The 21,214-nt window shown below is 36.6% G+C and overlaps 1 protein-coding gene across 1 annotated transcript in view; it reads right to left on the reverse strand.

The window, feature by feature from the left end:
- Nucleotides 1-4,286: 4,286 nt before the first annotated feature.
- The window catches only part of LOC148096963 (uncharacterized), a 95,831-nt gene continuing 78,903 nt past the window's right edge, over nucleotides 4,287-21,214 (reverse strand). Inside the window, exon 2 of the mRNA XM_087833594.1 lies at nucleotides 4,287-5,332. Coding sequence (XP_087689720.1) covers nucleotides 4,287-5,332 — 1,046 coding nt within the window. The remainder of the gene's footprint in view (nucleotides 5,333-21,214) is intronic.

Consider the following 21,214-nt stretch of genomic DNA (forward strand, 5'->3'; position numbering starts at 1 on the left):
CCACTGTTGCCTAGTGCTTGCTCAGAGGGGATTGTTGGGGTTTTCTCTCCTCTACCTTTTTTCTTCATTTACTTGTTTAACTTTTTTCATTATTACTCCATTTTACCTTGTTTCTTTATTTGCTTGCTTGTTTAACTTTTTTTTCAACTTAACTAAAAAATAAACCAATTGAATTTATCCTTTGAGTATTTTTCATCTCATCTTTACAGAATTTTTCCAAAACATTTTCAAACATTCAGATCTGTCTTTTATTTTCTTCTTGAAACCTCATGAATGGTGAACTAAAAACCCCGGAATATGGTTTGAAACATTGTTTCAGCTGAAACTGGCATAACATGCTTGAGTGAGTGAGTGAGTGTGTGTGTGTGTGTGTGTGTGCGTGTGTGTGTGTGTGTGTGTGTGTGTGTGTGTGTGTGTGTGTGTGTGTGTGTGTGTGTGACAGGTGACAGGGTATCACTAATTAGGTCATCATGTTTAGGCTCACTCCATTCACTCCAAAATTATTTAGGCTAAATCTTTAAAACAGTGTCATTGCATACACATTTTCAATTCACTCCAATCGCACAAATGCAGAAATAATTATTTGCAGTATCTTATTTATTATGAGAATGTCATGACTGATCATTTGCACCCACACCACCAAAAATGGGAGCAAAAGCGAGGAGATCATGTTTAATTGGTTATAAGAAAAGGTCAGAAATATAAGTGCCAACATGAGCAGTGTCCACAGAAACCTCTGAATCTCAGCTCAAAGCTCAAATAAACCATTTCTACAACCACCAAACAAAGCAAAGATACCTATAACAGTTAAAAGAGCAGTGACGTCACCACGAATCTGTGGTCAGGTAATATCCATATTTTGATTGATGATTTTCTGGAGTTAAATGTGAACCGAAGCATATTTTCAAAGGTGTTATATGCTATAAAATACTTTTAAATAAAATAATCTCTAATTAATTAGGTGTGGGAAATTAAAAAAAATCTAATTTTTCTATGTTTGAGTCACAGTAACTTCACTGGGCTCACATTTTACTGATTCCATTCTTTACTCGCAGGTTTTAAACGCTTAAAGCACTTTCACAGGTTTTTATATTTATATGTAATGTAAGCTTTGATAATTGTCCACATTTGTCATTTTGACGATTATCCATTTATTTTAATGAATACAGCAAACAGAAAAAAACTAACAAATTAACAAATACGGCTCCTAATAAGACAAAACCTGATGATGCTGCAAAACGCAGTTAAGTGAGAGGAGGCTGTAAAATGGAATAACTGAAAAAGTGGCAGTGTACAGAGGTGGCGTTCCTCACCCTCTGGGTATCCGTAGAGGTTGTCAACAAAGTTGGAGATGGTGTAGTCGAACGCCGCAGCTGAGATGCCGTTGTTGTCCTCAATGTCGTCCACAAACTTCAGCCCCTCTCCCTGGTTCACTCCTATTAGGATGTCATAGTTTAGGAACTCCCCCTGGTGGAGAAAATAAGGAAGAACATGCTGAGTGCTGGAACAGAGCCTGTGTGCATCACAAGTCTACAACAGGAAGTGCAGCTGAAACACAGCTTTGGGAATTGGCAGCATTTCATTTCCCAGTAAACAAAAAAAAGATTAGCTGTTGGCTAAAATCCCTACTATAAACTGTAAATACTGCAAATATGTGCAAAGAGCTGCAAACTAACATATATACATTGCAAACAGTAAATACACAATCCAAAATAAAAACACCTCTGCAAATGCAGTGGAAACGTTTGCTCTGGCGGCGCTTCGCATCAACATGTATATGAGGTACATTGCACTTTTGAGACTTGATCTGTGCATAGGTGCATCTTTGATGTGCAGCTCAGAGAGCCACAATCCAGCACGTTTCTGTTTCTCTGACTGCCAGGCTGGCTGATCCGAGGTCACGTCAGAGCTTTATTTTTTATCTAAATGTAACAGACAGTTGGTACCTTCCACACATTTCATACGACACAGCAGGCAGACTGCTGGTTGGTTGACCAGAGTTTTTCAATGCTTGTCTGCATTAACACATCTCGAGAGGAGTAGGCGCCAAAGAGTGAATCCGGAGCCGAATGTAGCAGCTGCAGCACGGCACACAGAGCAAATATTTTCATGGGGTAGTATCAGAAATAAGACCTTTGAATATGTAGTCCCTTTAACTTCTTTCATTCTATTAAACCCTTTGAGAAACATCTATCCAGTGTACTCCTGATATGAGCTCTAATCATTTGTGGTTGGTTTTTTGTTTTTTTGCCCTTTATCCCCGTCCCTCTTCTCCGCTGTTTCCCCCCCTCTTCCTTTCTCCCTTTTCTTTTCCTCATTCAAGTCTGTCCCGTATCTAGCAAGTGAAAATAAAAAATAAATAAAATAAACAATAAAAGGTGAATCAAATAGACCATTACGGCAAGGCTAGGATGGTCAATTTGGTAAAGTAAATCCGTTGGGCATCTGTCTTCGCCTTTAGACAATAATTCTGATGGCAAAAGAACCAAACGGGACAAAAACAACAACAACAACAAAAAAAAAAACGTAACACAAAATTAAAAGGGAGTAACGTTAAAATAACGAACAAATATACACACTTTTTAAAATGGCCTATCCCCCCACAAAGTCAAAGAAATGCAATTTAAAACTAGAAAAATTTGCATTTCCTGCGAAAATGCAGTGTGGATGCTTTAAAGCTGAAGATGTCTGCAAAAACTAGCTGAAAAAGCTGAAAAGTTGCAGAAATTGTAAAAACTTTGCAGAAGCAAAGGAACTTTGCTAAAAAGTAATAACTTAGCAGAACTGCAATATCTTAGAGGAAACATAATACTTGGCAGAAATACAATAGCATAAGAGAACTTGGCAGAAATATTGTAACTTAGCAGAAACATGATAACTTCTCAAATATACAAGAATTTAGGAGAAATAGTATAAGATAACAGAAAGAATATATTTAGCCAAAAATACTTAAACATTACAGAAACACTATGATTTAGAAAAATAGTACAACATAGCAGAAATACTGTGATTTACCAGAGAAACTGTGATCAAATATGAATATTGTAATTTTAAATTAATACTATGTTTCAGCACAAATACTCTGGTTTAGCACAAATATTATAACATAGCAGAAATACAATTATATAGCAGAAATGCTATATTTAGAAAGAGAAATATAATATAGTAGAAATAATATGATTTAGCAGAAATACTGTAATCAGCACATATACTGTAACATGACAGAAATTCCTCCACTTAGTAGTAATACTATAACATAACACAAATGTTATGATTTGGCACAAAAACCATGATTTGGCAAAAATACTATGATTTAGCAGAAATACTATGATTGAGCAGTACTACTACCAGTACTAAGTACTAAGATGTAGTAAAAGTACTTTGATTTAACAGAAATACAATTATGGAGGAGTAATACTTTAAAATGGGAGAAATATTGATACACACACACATACACAGAGCCTAAAGGGAACAGTATTTGTGCCATGGAGTGTTAACAAGAATGTGAGGTCCATATTAGAAAAGCTGGTAAAATCATAAAAAAGTTTGCAGAATTGTAATAAATGATGAATATGAATTACTGGTCTGTGATAGTGTATTAATTTGTAGGGAAAAAAACATGTTGACCAATGTGGGATTGAACCCACGACCTTTTGGTTAAAGACCCTCATTACCAACTGCGCCACTGGGAAAGAGAGCGGGCGCCTGGAAGACAGGGTCATGAGCAGTCAGAATTAGATCGCGGTGAGAGGCGCGCTGAGATATGACGAGAGAAGAAACGGCAGACCTCAGATATGATTGGCTGGCTGGGAAGCCGTGCAGGCCCTGATATGTAAATTTCAGGGCTAAGTGTCTCAGTCCTCACAGAGGATTGGCTGCCTGGGGACCTGGCAGTAATATATAGAAATAGTATGATTAAGCAGAAATACTATAAAAAGCAGAAATACTATAATTTTACAGAAATACTATAATTTAGCAGAAATACTATATTGTCACGGGGGTGTGGGGAAGGAGGACCCAGGCGCAGTGCTCTGTGTATAAACAGTGTGTTTATTTACAGTGTGTGGAAATAACAACAAATTCCCGTGCTTTCCCCAGACTCCCGTGTTGTGTCTTCTCCCACTGTTTGTGCTCTCCGCTCCCGTGTCTCAGCACTCCCCGTGCTGGCTGCTGTCTGGCACTCCACCCCTCTCCTCTGGACACAATAGAAGCAGCCGTCAGGACACATACAATCGCGGGCATACACACACACTAACCAAGCACAACTGGATGACTGACGTGGAGTCTCACGCAATGATCCCGCGTCGGTGGGAGCTCCAAGACTCTCTTAAGTAGCCAGAACCAAAACAAGCAAAAACAACAAACAACAAACCCTCCCAGGTCACAGTCCCAAAGTCAGACGGCGCATCCCTCAGCGGCGCATCCCGCTCGCCGATCTCCCCCGGCTGCGGCGCGGGCTCCTCCCGCTCGCCGAGGTCCCCCGGCTGCGGCGCGGGCTCCACTCGCTCGCCGAGCTCCGGCGCGGGCTCCACCTGCTCGCCGAGCTCCGGCGCGGGCTCCACCTGCTCGCCGAGCAGCGGCGCTGGCTTCTCCTGCTCGCCGAGCAGCGGCGCGGGCTCCTTTGGCAGCGGCGCTGGCTTCTCCTGCTCGCCGGGCAGCGGCGCTGGCTCCACCGGCTCGCTGAGCTCCTCCGGCAGCAGCGCTGGCTCCACCGGCTCGCTGAGCTCCTCCGGCAGCGGCGCTGGCTCCACCGGCTCGCCGAGCAACTGCTCGGGCAGTGCGAGCTCCACCGGCTCGCCGAGCTCCTGCTCGGGCAGTGCGAGCTCCTCCTGCTCGCCGAGCTCCTGCTCGGGCAGTGCGAGCTCCTCCGGCTCGCCAAGCTCCTGCTCGGGCAGGGCAGGTCCGGGTGGCGACGTAGCAGCCGGTGAAGAAGATGGAAGAAGGGTGACTGCAGGCGGATGAGATGACGGCGGTGCCACAGCTGCAGATGTTGAAGCAGCGAGTGGTGTGGAGACCTCTGACCGAGGTGATGTTACCTGCGCTGTCGGCTCGTCCACTGCAGACACAAAACCAGATGGGGAGGGAAATGGAAAATTGTCCGTACTACTCACCACAGCCGACTCTTGAGAAGTTCGTGGATTAGGGTGCGGTGAGGAAAGCCGGTGGAGCGAACGTCGTTTCCGTGTAGACGTTGGGGCCGGCATTTCAGGCTGTGAATCCACCAGCGGTCCGGGACGTTGAGCAGCCTGAGGAGGAGAGTGGAGGTGGAGGGTGGAAAGCAGGAAGTCCAGGACAACTGGATTGAGGGAGTCCACCAGCCAGGGGAATTTAACAAGCTTCTCCACATATGTACAAGCATAGAGCAAAAGGGGAAGCAACACCAAAAGTACATAAGATATAACTAGTCCATAACTGCTCATGGATCCTGGGTTGCTCAGACGAAGAACCCTGACATATATTAAGCACAAATCCTATAAAAAGCAGAAATACTATAATTTAGCAGAAATACTACATTAAGCACAAATACTATATTAAGCACAAATACTATAAAAAGCAGAAATACTATAAAAAGCAGAAATATTATAATTTAGCAGAAATACTATAATTTAGCAGAAATACTATATTAAGCACAAATCCTATAAAAAGCAGAAATACTATAATTTAGCAGAAATACTATTAAAAGCAGAAATACTATAAAAAGCAGAAATACTATAATTTAGCAGAAATATTATATTAAGCACAAATACTATAAAAAGCAGAAATACTATAATTTAGCAGAAATACTATATTAAGTAAAAATCCTATAAAAAACAGAAATCCTATAAAAAGCAGAAATACTATAAAAAGCAGAAATACTATTAAAAACAGAAATACTATAATTTAGCAGAAATACTATTAAAAGCAGAAATCCTATAAAAATCAGAAATACTATAATTTAGCAGAAATATTATATTAAGCAGAAATACTACAAAAAGCAGAAATACTATAATTTAGCAGAAATACTATATTAAGTAAAAATCCTATAAAAAGCAGAAATCCTATAAAAAGCAGAAATACTATAAAAAGCAGTAATACTATTAAAAACAGAAATACTATATTAAGCAGAAATACTACAAAAAGCAGAAATACTACAAAAAGCAGAGATACTATAAAAAGCAGAAATACTATTAAAAACAGAAATACTATATTAAGCAGAAATACTACAAAAATCAGAAATACTATAAAAAGCAAGAATACTTTCATTTAGCAGAAATATTATAAAAAGCAGAAATACTATCATTTAGAAATACTATAACACACACACACACACAGAAAGAGAGAGAAGCAAGTTTTTAGGTCAGTCAAGCAGCCTGGGAGCTGCTAAATTTGAATCCACCAATCAGAGAGGCTGTGTACTTTTTCCCGCCAAAACAGGTGCAGCCGTTTTTACACACGCAGCAGAGAGGCAGGATTTTTGCAGTCTATTTCTCATAGTGAGGACTAAACTCAAACAAATGACCATAATTTCCTAACCGTAGGGGCTAGAACGGTCATTCTTACACCGTTTTGTTCAGAAGAGATGGGGGAATCTTCAAGTGTTCACAATTTATCATTAAAATATGAATTATTAAAGATATTTGACTTGTAATGCACCATAACTGAGTAGAGGCAAGCGAAAACTGCCTTGACCTGCCCTCAAACAACGCTTTGTAACTCTAGATCTATTTGGAGTATCAATATCATTCTTTCACCGTAAGAGACAGCAGGCTTTGGTGAACAGTCATGGAAATTTTCAGGTCTCTGTGGAAATCCAAAAAAAAGATATGACGAGAGAAAAAAGTGGTTCATTTCCAGAGTTTGAAAGCTGAAGAAATCTGAGCGAAGGACGAATTTCCTACCCTCAAACAAGTCTAACTCATCTCAGAACGGTAATAGGTGAGAAAAAAATTCTTGAATTGTGAGCGTCAGGAGTGTCTGAAGATATACTGGGACAAGCCTCATGTTTTAACTTCGCTTCGTTAAGGAGATATGACGATTCGAATATGCCTCTCATTACAGAAATCAAGCGGTGATTTTGAACAAACTCTCCATTGACTTTCTATGGAGAGTTTTCCGACTTTGTGTTGGTCTGAGGAGATTTGCCAAAATTCTATAAATCCCACAACAATGATAGTGACATTTTCTGAAAGCCAGCAAAAATACCTACGTTTTGATGTATAATTTGTGGAAGTTGAGTGAAAATTGAGCAAGTAGGAAGAAGTTGTTCGGACATGAAGGGAAGACTGCAAAACTTACTGTGGCCCACTTAGAACCAACTGCATAGCAACCATAACAACGCATGTATTTTGTGAAAAATCACAATTTTGCAACTCAAAACTTTAAGAGGGATAAAAATAAAACGGTAAAAGATTTGAAAAAGCTGATTTATACCTGAATAGCCCAATAATTTGAGAACATTTTAAAGTTTGAATGGTTGTTCTAAGTGAAAATATGAGGAAGTAGTTAAGTTTCAAAAACAAGCAAATTTTAGCAGAATTGCGGAAGTTTCCCATTCATTTCAATGGGACAAATTAAAGGAAAAAAGCTTAATATTTTAAAAAGTATAATAGTGAAAAATACCAAAAGATATAGCACACATTAGCAGAAATAGCAGAATAGTTTAAAATTTGAACGGTGAAAATAGCACAAAAATTGTGGAAGTAGTTAAACGGCGAAAAACGTACGGAAACGGAAGAATAATAATAAAGAACTAGAAAAATTTGCATTTCCTGCGAAAATGCAGTGTGGATGCTTTAAAGCTGAAGCTGTCTGCAAAAAGTAGCTGAAAAAGCTGAAAAGTTGCAGAAATTGTAAAAACTTTGCAGAAGCAAAATAACTTTGCTAAAATGTAATAACTTAGCAAAACTGCAATATTTTAGAGGAAACATAATACTTGGCAGAAATACAATAGCATAGCAGAACTTTGCAGAAATATTGTAACTTACCAGAAACATGATAACTTCTCAAAAATACAAGAATTTAAGAGAAATAGTATAAGATAAAAGAAAGAATATATTTAGCCAAAAATATTTAAACATTACGGAAACACTATGATTTAGAAAAATAGTACAACGTAGCAGAAATACTGTGATTTACCAGAGACACTGTGATCAACTATGAATATTGTAATTTTAAATTAATACTATGTTTTAGCACAAATACTATAATTTGGCAGAAATACTATCATTTGGCAGAAATACTATGTTTTAGCACAAATACTCTGGTTTAGCACAAATATTATAACATAGCAGAAATACAATTATATAGCAGAAATGCTATATTTAGAAAGAAAAATATAATATAGTAGAAATAATATGATTTAGCAGAAATACTGTAATCAGCACATATACTGTAACATGACAGAAATTCCTCTACTTAGTAGTAATACTATAACATAACACAAATGTTATGATTTGGCACAAAAACCAGGATTTGGCAAAAATACTATGATTTAGCAGAAATACTATGATTGAGCAGAAGTACTAAGATGTAGTAAAAGTACTTTGATTTAACAGAAATACAATTATGGAGGAGTAATACTTTAAAATGGGAGAAATATTGATACACACACACATACACAGAGCCTAAAGGGAACAGTATTTGTGCCATGGAGTGTTAACAAGAATGTGAGGTCCATATTAGAAAAGCTGGTAAAATCATAAAAAAGTTTGCAGAATTGTAATAAATGATGACTATGAATTACTGGTCTGTGATAGTGTATTAATTTGTAGGGCAAAAAACATGTTGACCAAGGTGGGATTGAACCCAAGACCTTTGGGTTGCAGACCCGTGTCATTACCAACTGCGCCACTGGGAAAGAGAGCTGGCGCCTGGAAAACAGGGTGATGAGCAGTCAGAATTAGATCGCGGTGAGAGGCGAAAAACGCTGTTTTTTGGAGTTACAAAACGTCGTGTAACTCAAAAACTAGGTGGACTAGAAACATAATTCCTGTACTGGGTAAATCAGCGGACTTTGGTGTACTTTGACTGCGATTTTCATTGCTCTTTGTACATCCGTCGCTGAGATATGACGAGAGAAGAAACGGCAGACCTCAGATATGATTGGCTGGCTTACAAGCCGTGAAGGCCCCAATATGCAAATTTGAATGCCTGAGCCCTCAGATATGATTGGCTGGCTGGGAAGCCGTGAAGGCCCCAATATGCAAATTTGAATGCCTGAGCCCTCAGATATGATTGGCTGGCTGGGAAGCCGTGAAGGCCCCAATATGCAAATTTGAATGCCTGAGCCCTCAGATATGATTGGCTGGCTGGGAAGCCGTGAAGGCTCTGATTTGTAAATTTGAATGTCTGTCCTCACAGAGGATTGGCTGCCTGGGGACCTGGCAGTAATATATAGAAATAGTATGATTAAGCATAAATACTACATTTAGTAGAAATACTATGTTTTAGCACAAATACTATAAAAAGCAGAAATACTATAATTTAGCAGAAATACTATATTAAGCAGAAATACTATAAAAAGCAGAAATACTATAATTTAGCAGAAATACTATATTAAGCACAAATCCTATAAAAAGCAGAAACACTATAATTTAGCAGAAATACTATATTAAGCACAAATACTATATTAAGCAGAAATACTATATTAAGCAGAAATACTATATTAAGCACAAATACTATATTAAGCACAAATACTATAAAAAGCAGAAATACTATATTAAGCATAAATACTATAAAAAGCAGAAATACTGTACTATGATTTGGTAGAAAAACTATAATTAATCAGAAATACTATATTTTGCAGAAATACTATATTAAGCACAAATCCTATAAAAAGCAGAAAGCTCAAATACTATAAAAAGCACAAATCCTATAAAAAGCAGAAATACTATAAAAAGCAGAAATACTATAATTTAGCAGAAATACTATAATTTAGCAGAAATACTATAATTTAGAAATACTATAACACAACACAGAAAGAGAGAGAAGCAAGTTTTTAGGTCAGTCAAGCAGCCTGGGAGCTGCTAAATTTGAATCCACCAATCAGAGAGGCTGTGTACTTTTCCCGCCAAAACAGGTGCAGCCGTTTTTACACATGCAGCAGAGAGACAGGATTTTTGCAGGCCCCAATATGCAAATTTGAATGCCTGAGCCCTCAGATATGATTGGCTGGCTGGGAAGCCGTGCAGGCTCTGATTTGTGAATTTGAATGTCTCAGTCCTCACAGAGGATTGGCTGCCTGGGGACCTGGCAGTAATATATAGAAATAGTATGATTAAGCATAAATACTACATTTAGTAGAAATACTATGTTTTAGCACAAATACTATAAAAAGCAGAAATACTATATTAAGCAGAAATACTATATTTTAGCAGAAATACTATATTAAGCACAAATACTATAAAAAGCAGAAATACTATAAAAAGCAGAAATAATATAATTTAGCAGAAATACTATATTAAGCAGAAATACTATAATTTAGCAGAAATACTATATTAAGCAGAAATACTATATTAAGCAGAAATACTATAAAAAGCAGAAATACTATAATTTAGCAGAAATAATATAAAAAGCAGAAATACTATAATTTAGCAGAAATAATATAATTTAGCAGAAATACTATATTAAGCACAAATACTATATTAAGCAGAAATACTATATTAAGCAGAAATACTATATTAAGCAGAAATACTATATTAAGCACAAATACTATATTAAGCACAAATACTATAAAAAGCAGAAATACTATATTAAGCATAAATACTATAATTTAGCAGAAATACTATATTAAGCAGAAATCCTATAAAAATCAGAAATACTATAATAAGCAGAAATACTATAATTTAGCAGAAATACTATAAAAAGCAGAAATACACACACACACACACACACACACACACACACACAGAGGGAGAGAGAAGAAACTTTGTAGGTCAGTCAAGCAGCCTGGGAGCTGCTGAATTTGAATCCACCAATCAGAGAGGCTGTGTACATTTTCCCGCCAAAACAGGTGCAGCCGTTTTTACACACACAGCAGAGACAGGATTTTTGCAGTCTATTTCTCATAGTGAGGATTACCTTCCAACAAATGGCCATAATTTCCTAACCGTAGGGGCTAGAACGGTCATTCTTACATCGTTTTGTTCAGAAGAGATGGGGGAATCTTCAAGTGTTAACAATTTATCATTAAAATATGAATTATTAAAGATATTTGACTTGTAATGCACCATAACTGAGTAGAGGCTAAGCAAAAACTGCCTTGACTTGCCCTCAAACAACGCTTTGTAACTCTAAATCTATTTGGAGTATTGATATCATTCTTTCACCGTAAGAGACAGCAGGCTTTGGTGAACAGTCATGGAAATTTTCAGGTCTCTCTGGAAAACCATCAAAAAGATATGACGAGAGAAAAAAGTGGTTCATTTCCAGAGTTTGAAATCTGAAGAAATCTGAGCGAAGGACAAATTTCCTACCCTCAAACAAACGTAATTCATGGCCAAATGGTAATAGGTGAGAAAATTTTTTTAAAATTGTGAGCGTCAGGAGTGTCTGAAGATATATTGGCACAAGCCTCATGTCTTGACTTCGCTTCATTAAGGAGATATGGCGATTCGAATATGCCTCTCATTAAAGAAATCCAGCGGTGATTTTGAACAAACTCTCTATTGACTTTCTATGGAGAGTTTTCAGAGTTTGTGTTGGTCTGAGGAGATTTGCCAAAATTCTATAAATTCCACAACAATGATAGTGACATTTTCTAAAAGCCAGCAAAAATACCTACGTTTTGATGTATAATTTGTGGAAGTTGAGTGAAAATTGAGCAAGTAGCAAGAAGTTGTTCGGACATGAAGAGAAGACTGCGAAACTTACAGTGCCTCACTTAGAACCAAGTGCATAGCAACCATAACAACGTATGTATTTTGTGAAAAATCACAATTTTGCAACTCAAAACTTAAAGAGGGATAAGATGAAAACGGTAACAGATATGAAAAAGTTGAAATATACATGAATAGCCCAATAATTTGTGAACATTTTAAAATTTGAATGGTTGTTCTACGTGAAAGTATGAGGAAGTAGTTAAGTTTCAAAAACAAGCAAAATTTAGCAGAATTTTGGAAGTTTTACATTCATTTCAATGGGACAAAAAATTGCATAAAAAGCTTAATATTTTAAAAAGTATAATAGCAAAAAATACCAAAAGATATTGCGCAAATTAGCAGAAATAGCAGAATAGTTTAAAATTTGAATGGTGAAAATAGCATAAAAATTGTGGAAGTAGTTCTACGGCGAAAAACGTACGGAAGCAACTTGAAGAATAACTAGAAAAATTTGCATTTCCTGCGAAAATGCAGTGTGGATGCTTTATAGCTGAAGCTGTCTGCAAAAACTAGCTGAAAAAGCTGAAAAGTTGCAGAAATTGTAAAAACTTTGCAGAAGCAAAGGAACTTTGCTAAAAAGTAATAACTTAGCAGAACTGCAATATCTTAGAGGAAACATAATACTTGGCAGAAATACAATAGCAGAGCAGAACTTGGCAGAAATATTGTAACTTACCAGAAACATGATAACTTCTCAAATATACAAGAATTTAGGAGAAATAGTATAAGATAACAGAAAGAATATATTTAGCCAAAAATACTTAATTACAGAAACACTATGATTTAGAAAAATAGTACAACATAGCAGAAATACTGTGATTTACCAGAGACACTGTGATGAACTATGAATATTGTAATTTTAAATTAATACTATGTTTTAGCACAAATACTATAATTTGACAGAAATACTATCATTTGGCAGAAATACTATGTTTCAGCACAAATACTCTGGTTTAGCACAAATATTATAACATAGCAGAAATACAATTATATAGCAGAAATGCTATATTTAGAAAGAAAAATATAATATAGTAGAAATAATACGATTTAGCAGAAATACTGTAATCAGCACATATACTGTAACATGACAGAAATTCCTCCACTTAGTAGTAATACTATAACATAACACAAATGTTTTGATTTGGCACAAAAACCATGATTTGGCAAAAATACTATAATTTAGCAGAAATACTATGATTGAGCAGAAGTACTAAGATGTAGTAAAAGTACTTTGATTTAACAGAAATACAATTATGGAGGAGTAATACTTTAAAATGGGAGAAATATTGATACACACACACACATACACAGAGCCTAAAGGGAACAGTATTTGTGCCATGGAGTGTTAACAAGAATCTGAGGTCCATATTACGAAGGCTGGTAAAATGATAAAAGTTTGCAGAATTGTAATAAATGATGAATATGAATTACTGGTCTGTGATAGTGTATTAATTTGTAGGGAAAAAAACATGTTGACCAAGGTGGAATCGAACCAACGACCTTTGGCTTGCAGACCCAAGTCACTACCACCTGCGCCACTATGAAAGAGACCAGGAGCCTGGAAAACAGGTTGATGAGCAGTCAGAATTAGATTGTGGTGAGAGGCGAAAAACGCCGTTTTTTGGAGTTACAAAACGTCGTGTAACTCAAAAACTAGGTGGACTAGAAACATAATTCTTGTACTGGGTGAATCAGCGGACTTTGGTGTACTTTGACTGCGATTTTCATTGCTCTTTGTACAACCGTTGCTGAGATATGACGAGAGAAGGAACGGCACACCTCAGATATGATTGGCTGGCTGGGAAGCCGTGCAGGCCCTGATATGTAAATTTCAGGGCGAAATGTCTCATTCCTCACAGAGGATTGGCTGCCTGGGGACCTGGCAGTAATATATAGAAATAGTATGATTAAGCATAAATACTACATTTAGTAGAAATACTATAATTTAGCAGAAATACTATATTAAGCACAAATACTAAATGAAGCACAAATACTACAAAAAGCAGAAATACTATAATTTAGCAGAAATACTATATTAAGCAGAAATAGTACAAAAAGCAGTAATACTATAAAAATAGAATAGAATAGAATTCAACTTTATTGTCATTGCCCATGCACAGGTACAGGGCAACGAAATGCAGTTTGCATCCATCCAGAAGTGCTTTAGTGATATAGATATATTACAATATATATTAGCAATAATATAGATATGTAAGTATGTTACAGAAATGGGTCTATTATGGTATGTTATAATGTACACGGTATGAAGTATGTTATGAATATTCTATAACTATAAGTATGTACAGGCTGTAGTGAGTACAAGCTATGTACAGGCTATGAACAGGATATAAATATGAAATAAAAAAAACTATACAGAAATCTGAGATATAAAGTTATACAGAAATGTGAACTATGCACGTTATAAACAGTTGTAGGATTAAAAATATCGTATGATTATTTACACAGAGCTATACAGTAGTGCAGTTAAGATAAGTGAGATATGTGGATAATTTCTACAGAGGTATATAAAGTGCTAGTGATTGTGAGTGGTGGTTCAGTCCATGTTATTATTGTGTGTTTGAGGGTACGGTTGTCCATTGTGTGTGTGTGTAGGTGGTTGTGGGTGTGTGTATGTCCAGTCCATGAGTTTAACGTGGGTCAGATGTCAGGAGGCAGAGTTCAGGAGTCTGACAGCTGTGGGGAAGAAGCTGTTCCGGTACCTGGTGGTCTTAGTCCGGAGGCTCCTGTAGCGCCTCCTAGAGGGCAGGAGGGTGAAGAGTCTATGTGATGGGTGACTGGGGTCTTTGATGATTTTCCCAGCCCTTTTCAGACACCGCTTCCTGTATATGTCTTTTATGGCAGGAAGTGGTGCTCCGGCGATGCGCTGGGCAGTTTTCACGACCCTCTGCAACGCCTTCCGGTCCGAGGCAGAGCAGTTCCCATACCAGACTGTTATACAGTTGGTCAGGATGCTCTCGATGGTACAGCGATAGAAGTTCACCAGGATGTCTGAGGACAGGTGGTTTTTCCTAAGAGTCCTCAAGAAGAAGAGGCGCTGGTGAGCCTTCTTGACCAGCTTGGAGCAGTTGGTCGTCCAGATGAGATCCTCGGAGATGTGGACTCCCAGGAACTTGAAGCTGCTCACACGCTCCACAGCCGTCCCCTTAATGTGGATGGGTGGATGTGGGTCAGCATTCCTCCTGTAGTCCACGATGAGCTCCTTGGTCTTCTCTGTGTTAAGCAGCAGGTTGTTTCTGTCGCACCACTCAGCCAGACGATCCACCTCCTCCCTGTAGGCGGCCTCATCGTTGTCACTGATGAGGCCAATCACCGTGGTGTCATCTGCAAACTTAATGATGGTGTTGGAACCATCAGCAGGTCTGCAGTCGTGGGTGAAGAGGGAGTAGAGGAAAGGGCTCATCACACAGCCTTGTGGTACACCGGTGTTCATTGTGATTGTAGATGAGCAGTGGTTATCAAGCCGGACATGTTGGGGGCGGTTGGTCAGGAAGTCCAGTAACCATTTGCAGATGAGGGAACTGATGCCCAGGTCTGTCAGTTTTCTGATGAGTTGTGAGGGGTGGATTGTATTGAATGCTGAACTGAAGTCTATAAACAGCATTCTGGCGTATGTGTTGTTGTTGTCCAGGTGTGAGAGGACAGAGTGCAACGCAATGGAGACTGCATCCTCTGTGCTCCTGTTCTGGCGGTATGTGAATTGGTGGGGGTCCAGGGTGGGGGGGAGACAGGATTTGAAGTGTGCTAGGACCAGCTGCTCTAAGCACTTAGTGATGATGGGGGTGAGTGCTACTGGGCGGTAGTCGCAGAAATACTATAATTTAGCAGGAATACTATAAAAAGCAGAAATACTATAATTCAGCAGAAATACTATATTAAGCAGAAATAGTACAAAAAGCAGTAATACTATAAAAAGCAGAAATACTATAATTTAGAAGAAATACTATAAAAAGCAGAAATACTATAATTTAGAAGAAATACTATAAAAAGCAGAAATACTATAATTTAGCAGAAATACTAAAAAAAGCAGAAATACTATAATTTAGCAGAAATACTATATTAAGCAGAAATAGTACAAAAAGCAGTAATACTATAAAAAGCAGAAATACTATAATTTAGCAGAAATAATATATTAAGCACAAATCCTATAAAAAGCAGAAATACTATAATTTAGCAGAAATACTATAATTTAGCACAAATACTGTATTAAGCACAAATCCTATAATAAGCACAACTCGTACAAAAAGCAGAAATACTATAAAAAGCAGAAATACTATAATTTAGCAGAAATACTATAATCTAGCAGAAATACTATAAAAAGCAGAAATACTGTAATTTAGCAGAAACACTATATTAAGCACAAATACTATAAAAAGCAGAAATACTATAATGTAGCAGAAATACTATAAAAAGCAAAAATACTATATTAAGCACAAATCCTATAAAAAGCAGAAATACTATATTAAGCACAAATCTTATAAAAAGCAGAACTACTATATTAAGCACAAATCCTATTAAAAGCAGAAATACTATAATTTAGCAGGAATACTATAAAAAGCAGAAATATTATAATTTAGAAATACTATAACACACACAGAAAGAGAGAGAAGCAACTTTATAGATCAGTCAAGCAGCCTGGGAGCTGCTGGATTTGAATCAACCAATCAGAGATGCTGTGTACATTTTCCCGCCAAAAAAGGTGCAGCCGTTTTTACACACACAGCAGAGAGACAGGATTTTTGCAGTCCATTTCTCATAGTGAGGACTACCCTCCAAACAAATGGCCATAATTTCCTAACCGTAGGGGCTAGAACGGTCATTCTTACACCGTTTTGTTCAGAAGAGATGGGGGAATCTTCAAGTGTTGACAATTTATCATTAAAATATGAATTATTAAAGATATTTGACTTGTAATGCACCATAACTGAGTAGAGGCGAAGCGAAAACTGCCTTGACCTACCCTCAAACAACGCTTTCTAACTCTAAATCTATTTGGAGTATCGATATCATTCTTTCACCGTAAGAGACAGCAGGCTTTGGTGAACAGGCATGGAAATTTTCAGGTCTCTGTGGAAATCTATCAAAAAGATATGACGAGAGAAAAAAGTGGTTCATTTCCAGAGTTTGAAATCTGAAGAAATCTGAGCGAAGGACGAATTTCCTACCCTCAAACAAGTCTAACTCATCTCAGAACGGTAATAGGTGAGAAAATAATTCTTGAATTGTGAGCATCAGGAGTGTCTGAAGATATACTGGGACAAGCCTCATGTTTTAACTTCGCTTCGTTGGGGAGATATGACGATTCGAATATGCCTCTCATTACAGAAATCAAGCGGTGATTTTGAACAAACTCTCCATTGACTTTCTATGGAGAGTTTTGAGACTTTGTGTTGGTCTGAGGAGATTTGCCAAAATTCTATAAATCCCACAACAATGATAGTGACATTTTCTGAAAGCAAGCAAAAATACCTGCGTTTTGATGTATAATTTGTGGAAGTTGAGTGAAAATTGAGCAAGTAGCAAGAAGTTGTTTGGACATGAAGAGAAGACTGCGAAACCTACAGTGTCTCACTTAGAACCAAGTGCATAACAACCATAACAACGCATGTATTTTGTGAAAAATCACAATTTTGCAACTCAAAACTTTAAGAGGGATAAAAATAAAACGGTAAAAGATTTGAAAAAGCTGATTTATACCTGAATAGCCCAATAATTTGAGAACATTTTAAAGTTTGAATGGTTGTTCTAAGTGAAAATATGAGGAAGTAGTTAAGTTTCAAAAACAAGCAAATTTTAGCAGAATTGCGGAAGTTTCCCATTCATTTCAATGGGACAAATTAAAGGAAAAAAGCTTAATATTTTAAAAAGTATAATAGTGAAAAATACCAAAAGATATAGCCATCATTAGCAGAAATAGCAGAATAGTTGAAAATTTGAATGGTGAAAATAGCACAAAAATTGTGGAAGTAGTTCAACGGCGAAAAACGTACGGAAACGGAAGAATAATAATAAAGATTAAAGAGAAACAGGAAAACAATAGTGTGGATGCCTTAAAGCATCCACACAACTAGAAAAATTTGCATTTCCTGCGAAAATGCAGTGTGGATGCTTTAAAGCTGAAGCTGTCTGCAAAAACTAGCTGAAAAAGCTGAAAAGTTGCAGAAATTGTAAAAACTTTGCAGAAGCAAAGGAACTTTGCTAAAAAGTAATAACTTAGCAGAACTGCAATATCTTAGAGGAAACATAATACTTGGCAGAAATACAATAGCATAGCAGAACTTGGCAGAAATATTGTAACTTACCAGAAACATGATAACTTCTCAAATATACAAAAATTTAGGAGAAATAGTATAAGATAACAGAAAGAATATATTTAGCCAAAAATACTTAAAGATTACAGAAACACTATGATTCAGAAAAACAGTACAACATAGCAGAAATACTGTGATTTACCAGAGACACTTTGATGAACTATGAATATTGCAATTTTAAATTAATACTATGTTTTAGCACAAATACTACACAAATTGTATGATTTGGCACAAAAACCATGATTTGGCAAAAATACTATGATTTAGCAGAAATGCTATGATTGAGCAGAAGTACTAAGATGTAGTAAAAGTACTTTGATTTAACAGAAATACAATTATGGAGGAGTAATACTTTAAAATGGGAGAAATATTGATACACACACACACATACACAGAGCCTAAAGGGAACAGTATTCTTGCAAAACGTCGTGTAACTCAAAAGCTAGGTGGAATAGAAGCATAATTCTTGTACTGGGTGAATCAGCGGACTTTGGTGTACTTTGACTGCGATTTTCATTGCTCTTTGTACAACCGTCGCTGAGATATGACGAGAGAAGAAACGGCAGACCTCAGATATGATTTGGCTGGCTGGGAAGCCGTGCAGGCCCTGATTTGTAAATTTGAATGTCTCAGTCCTCACAGAGGATTGTCTGCCTGGGGACCTGGCAGTAATATATAGAAATAGTATGATTAAGCATAAATACTACATTTAGTAGAAATACTATGTTTTATCACAAATACTATAAAAAGCAGAAACACTTTAATTTAGCAGAAATACTATATTAAGCAGAAATACTATAAAAAGCAGAAATACTATGAAAAGTAGAAATACTATAATTTAGCAGAAATACTATATTAAGCAGAAATACTATAAAAAGCAGAAATCCTATAAAAAGCAGAAATACTATAATTTAGCAGAAATACTATGATTTAGCACAAATACTATATTATGCACAAATACTATATTAATCACAAATACTATAAAAAGCAGAAATACTATAAAAAGCAGAAATACTATATTAAGCAGAAATACTATAAAAAGCAGAAATCATATAAGAAGCACAAATACTATAAAAAGCAGAAATACTATAAAAAGCAGAAATATTATAATTTAGCAGAAATATTATACTAAGAACAAATACTATAATTTAGCAGAAATACTGTATTAAGCAGAAATACTATATCAAGCACAAATATTATAAAAAGCAGAAATCCTATATTAAAAGGCTTTCTCTCTCTCTCTCTCTCCCTCTCTCTCTCTCTGTCTCACACACACACACACACACACACACACACACACACACACACACACAGAGGGAGAGAGAAGCAACTCTGTAGGTCAGTCAAGCAGCCTGGGAGCTGCTGAATTTGAATCCACCAATCAGAGAGGCTGTGTACTTTTTCCCGCCAAAACAGGTGCAGCCGTTTTTACACACACAGCAGAGACAGGATTTTTGCTTTATCCTATAAAAAGCAGAAGTACTATAATTTAGCAGAAATACTGTGATTTAGCACAAATACTATATTATGCAGAAATACTATATTAATCACAAATACTATAAAAAGCAGAAATATTATAAAAAGCAGAAATACTATATTAAGCACAAATACTATAAAAAGCAGAAATCCTATAAAAAGCAGAAATACTATAAAAAGCAGAAATATTATAATTTAGCAGAAATATTACACTAAGCACAAATACTATAATTTAGCAGAAATACTGTATTAAGCAGAAATAGTATAAAAAGCAGAAATACTATAATTTAGCAGAAATACTATAATTTAGCAGAAATACTATATTAAGCAGAAATACTATATTAAGCAGAAATACTATAAAAAGCAGAAATAGTATAATTTAGCAGAAATACTATAAAAAGCAGAAATACTATAAAAAGCAGAAATACTATAATTTAGCAGAAATACTATATTAAGCAGAAATACTATAAAAAGCAGAAATACACACATACACACACAAACACACACAAAAAGAGAGAGAAGCAACTTTCTAGGTCAGTCAAGCAGCCTGGAAGCTGCTGAATTTGAATGCACCAATCAGAGAGGCTGTCTACTTTTTCCCGCCAAAACAGGTGCAGCCGTTTTTACACACACAGCAGAGACAGGATTTTTGCAGTCTATTTCTCATAGTGAGGACTACCCTCCAAACAAATGGCCATAGTTTCCTAACCGTAGGGGCTAGAACGGTAATTCTTACACCGTTTTGTTCAGAAGAGATGGGGGAATCTTCAAGTGTTGACAATTTATCATTAAAATATGAATTATTAAAGATATTTGACTTGTAATGCACCATAACTGAGTAGAGGCTAAGCGAAAACTGTCTTGACTTTCCCTCAAACAACGCTTTGTAACTCGAAATCTATTTGGAGTATCAATATCATTCTTTCACCGTAAGAGACAGCAGGCTTTAGTGAACAGTCATGGAAATTTTCAGGTCTTTGTGGAAATCTATCAAAAAGATATGACAAGAGAAAAAAATGGTTCATTTCCAGAGTTTGAAAGCTGAAGAAATCTGAGCGAAGGACGAATTTCCTACCCTCAAACAAACGTAATTCATGGCCAAATGGTAATAGGTGAGAAAAAGATTCTTGAATTGTGAGTGTCAGGAGTGTCTGAAGATATATTGGCACAAGCCTCATGTCTTAACTTCGCTTCGTTAAGGAGATATGACGATTCGAATATGCCTCTCATTACAGAAATTCAGCGGTGATTTTGAACAAACTCTCCATTGACTTTGTATGGAGAGTTTTCAGACTTTGTGTTGGTCTGAGGAGATTTGCCAAAATTCTATAAATTCCACAACAATGATAGTGACATTTTCTGAAAGCCAGCAAAAATACCTACGTTTTGATGTACAATTTGTGGAAGTTGAGTGAAAATTGAGCAAGTAGCAAGAAGTTGTTCGGACATGAAGAGAAGACTGCGAAACTTACAGTGCCTCACTTAGAACCAAGTGCATAGCAACCATAACAACGTATGTATTTTGTGAAAAATCACAATTTTGCAACTCAA

Source organism: Neolamprologus brichardi, chromosome 20 (genome assembly GCF_056152115.1).
Source record: "Neolamprologus brichardi isolate AB-2024 chromosome 20, ASM5615211v1, whole genome shotgun sequence".
Classification (NCBI taxonomy): domain Eukaryota; kingdom Metazoa; phylum Chordata; class Actinopteri; order Cichliformes; family Cichlidae; genus Neolamprologus; species Neolamprologus brichardi.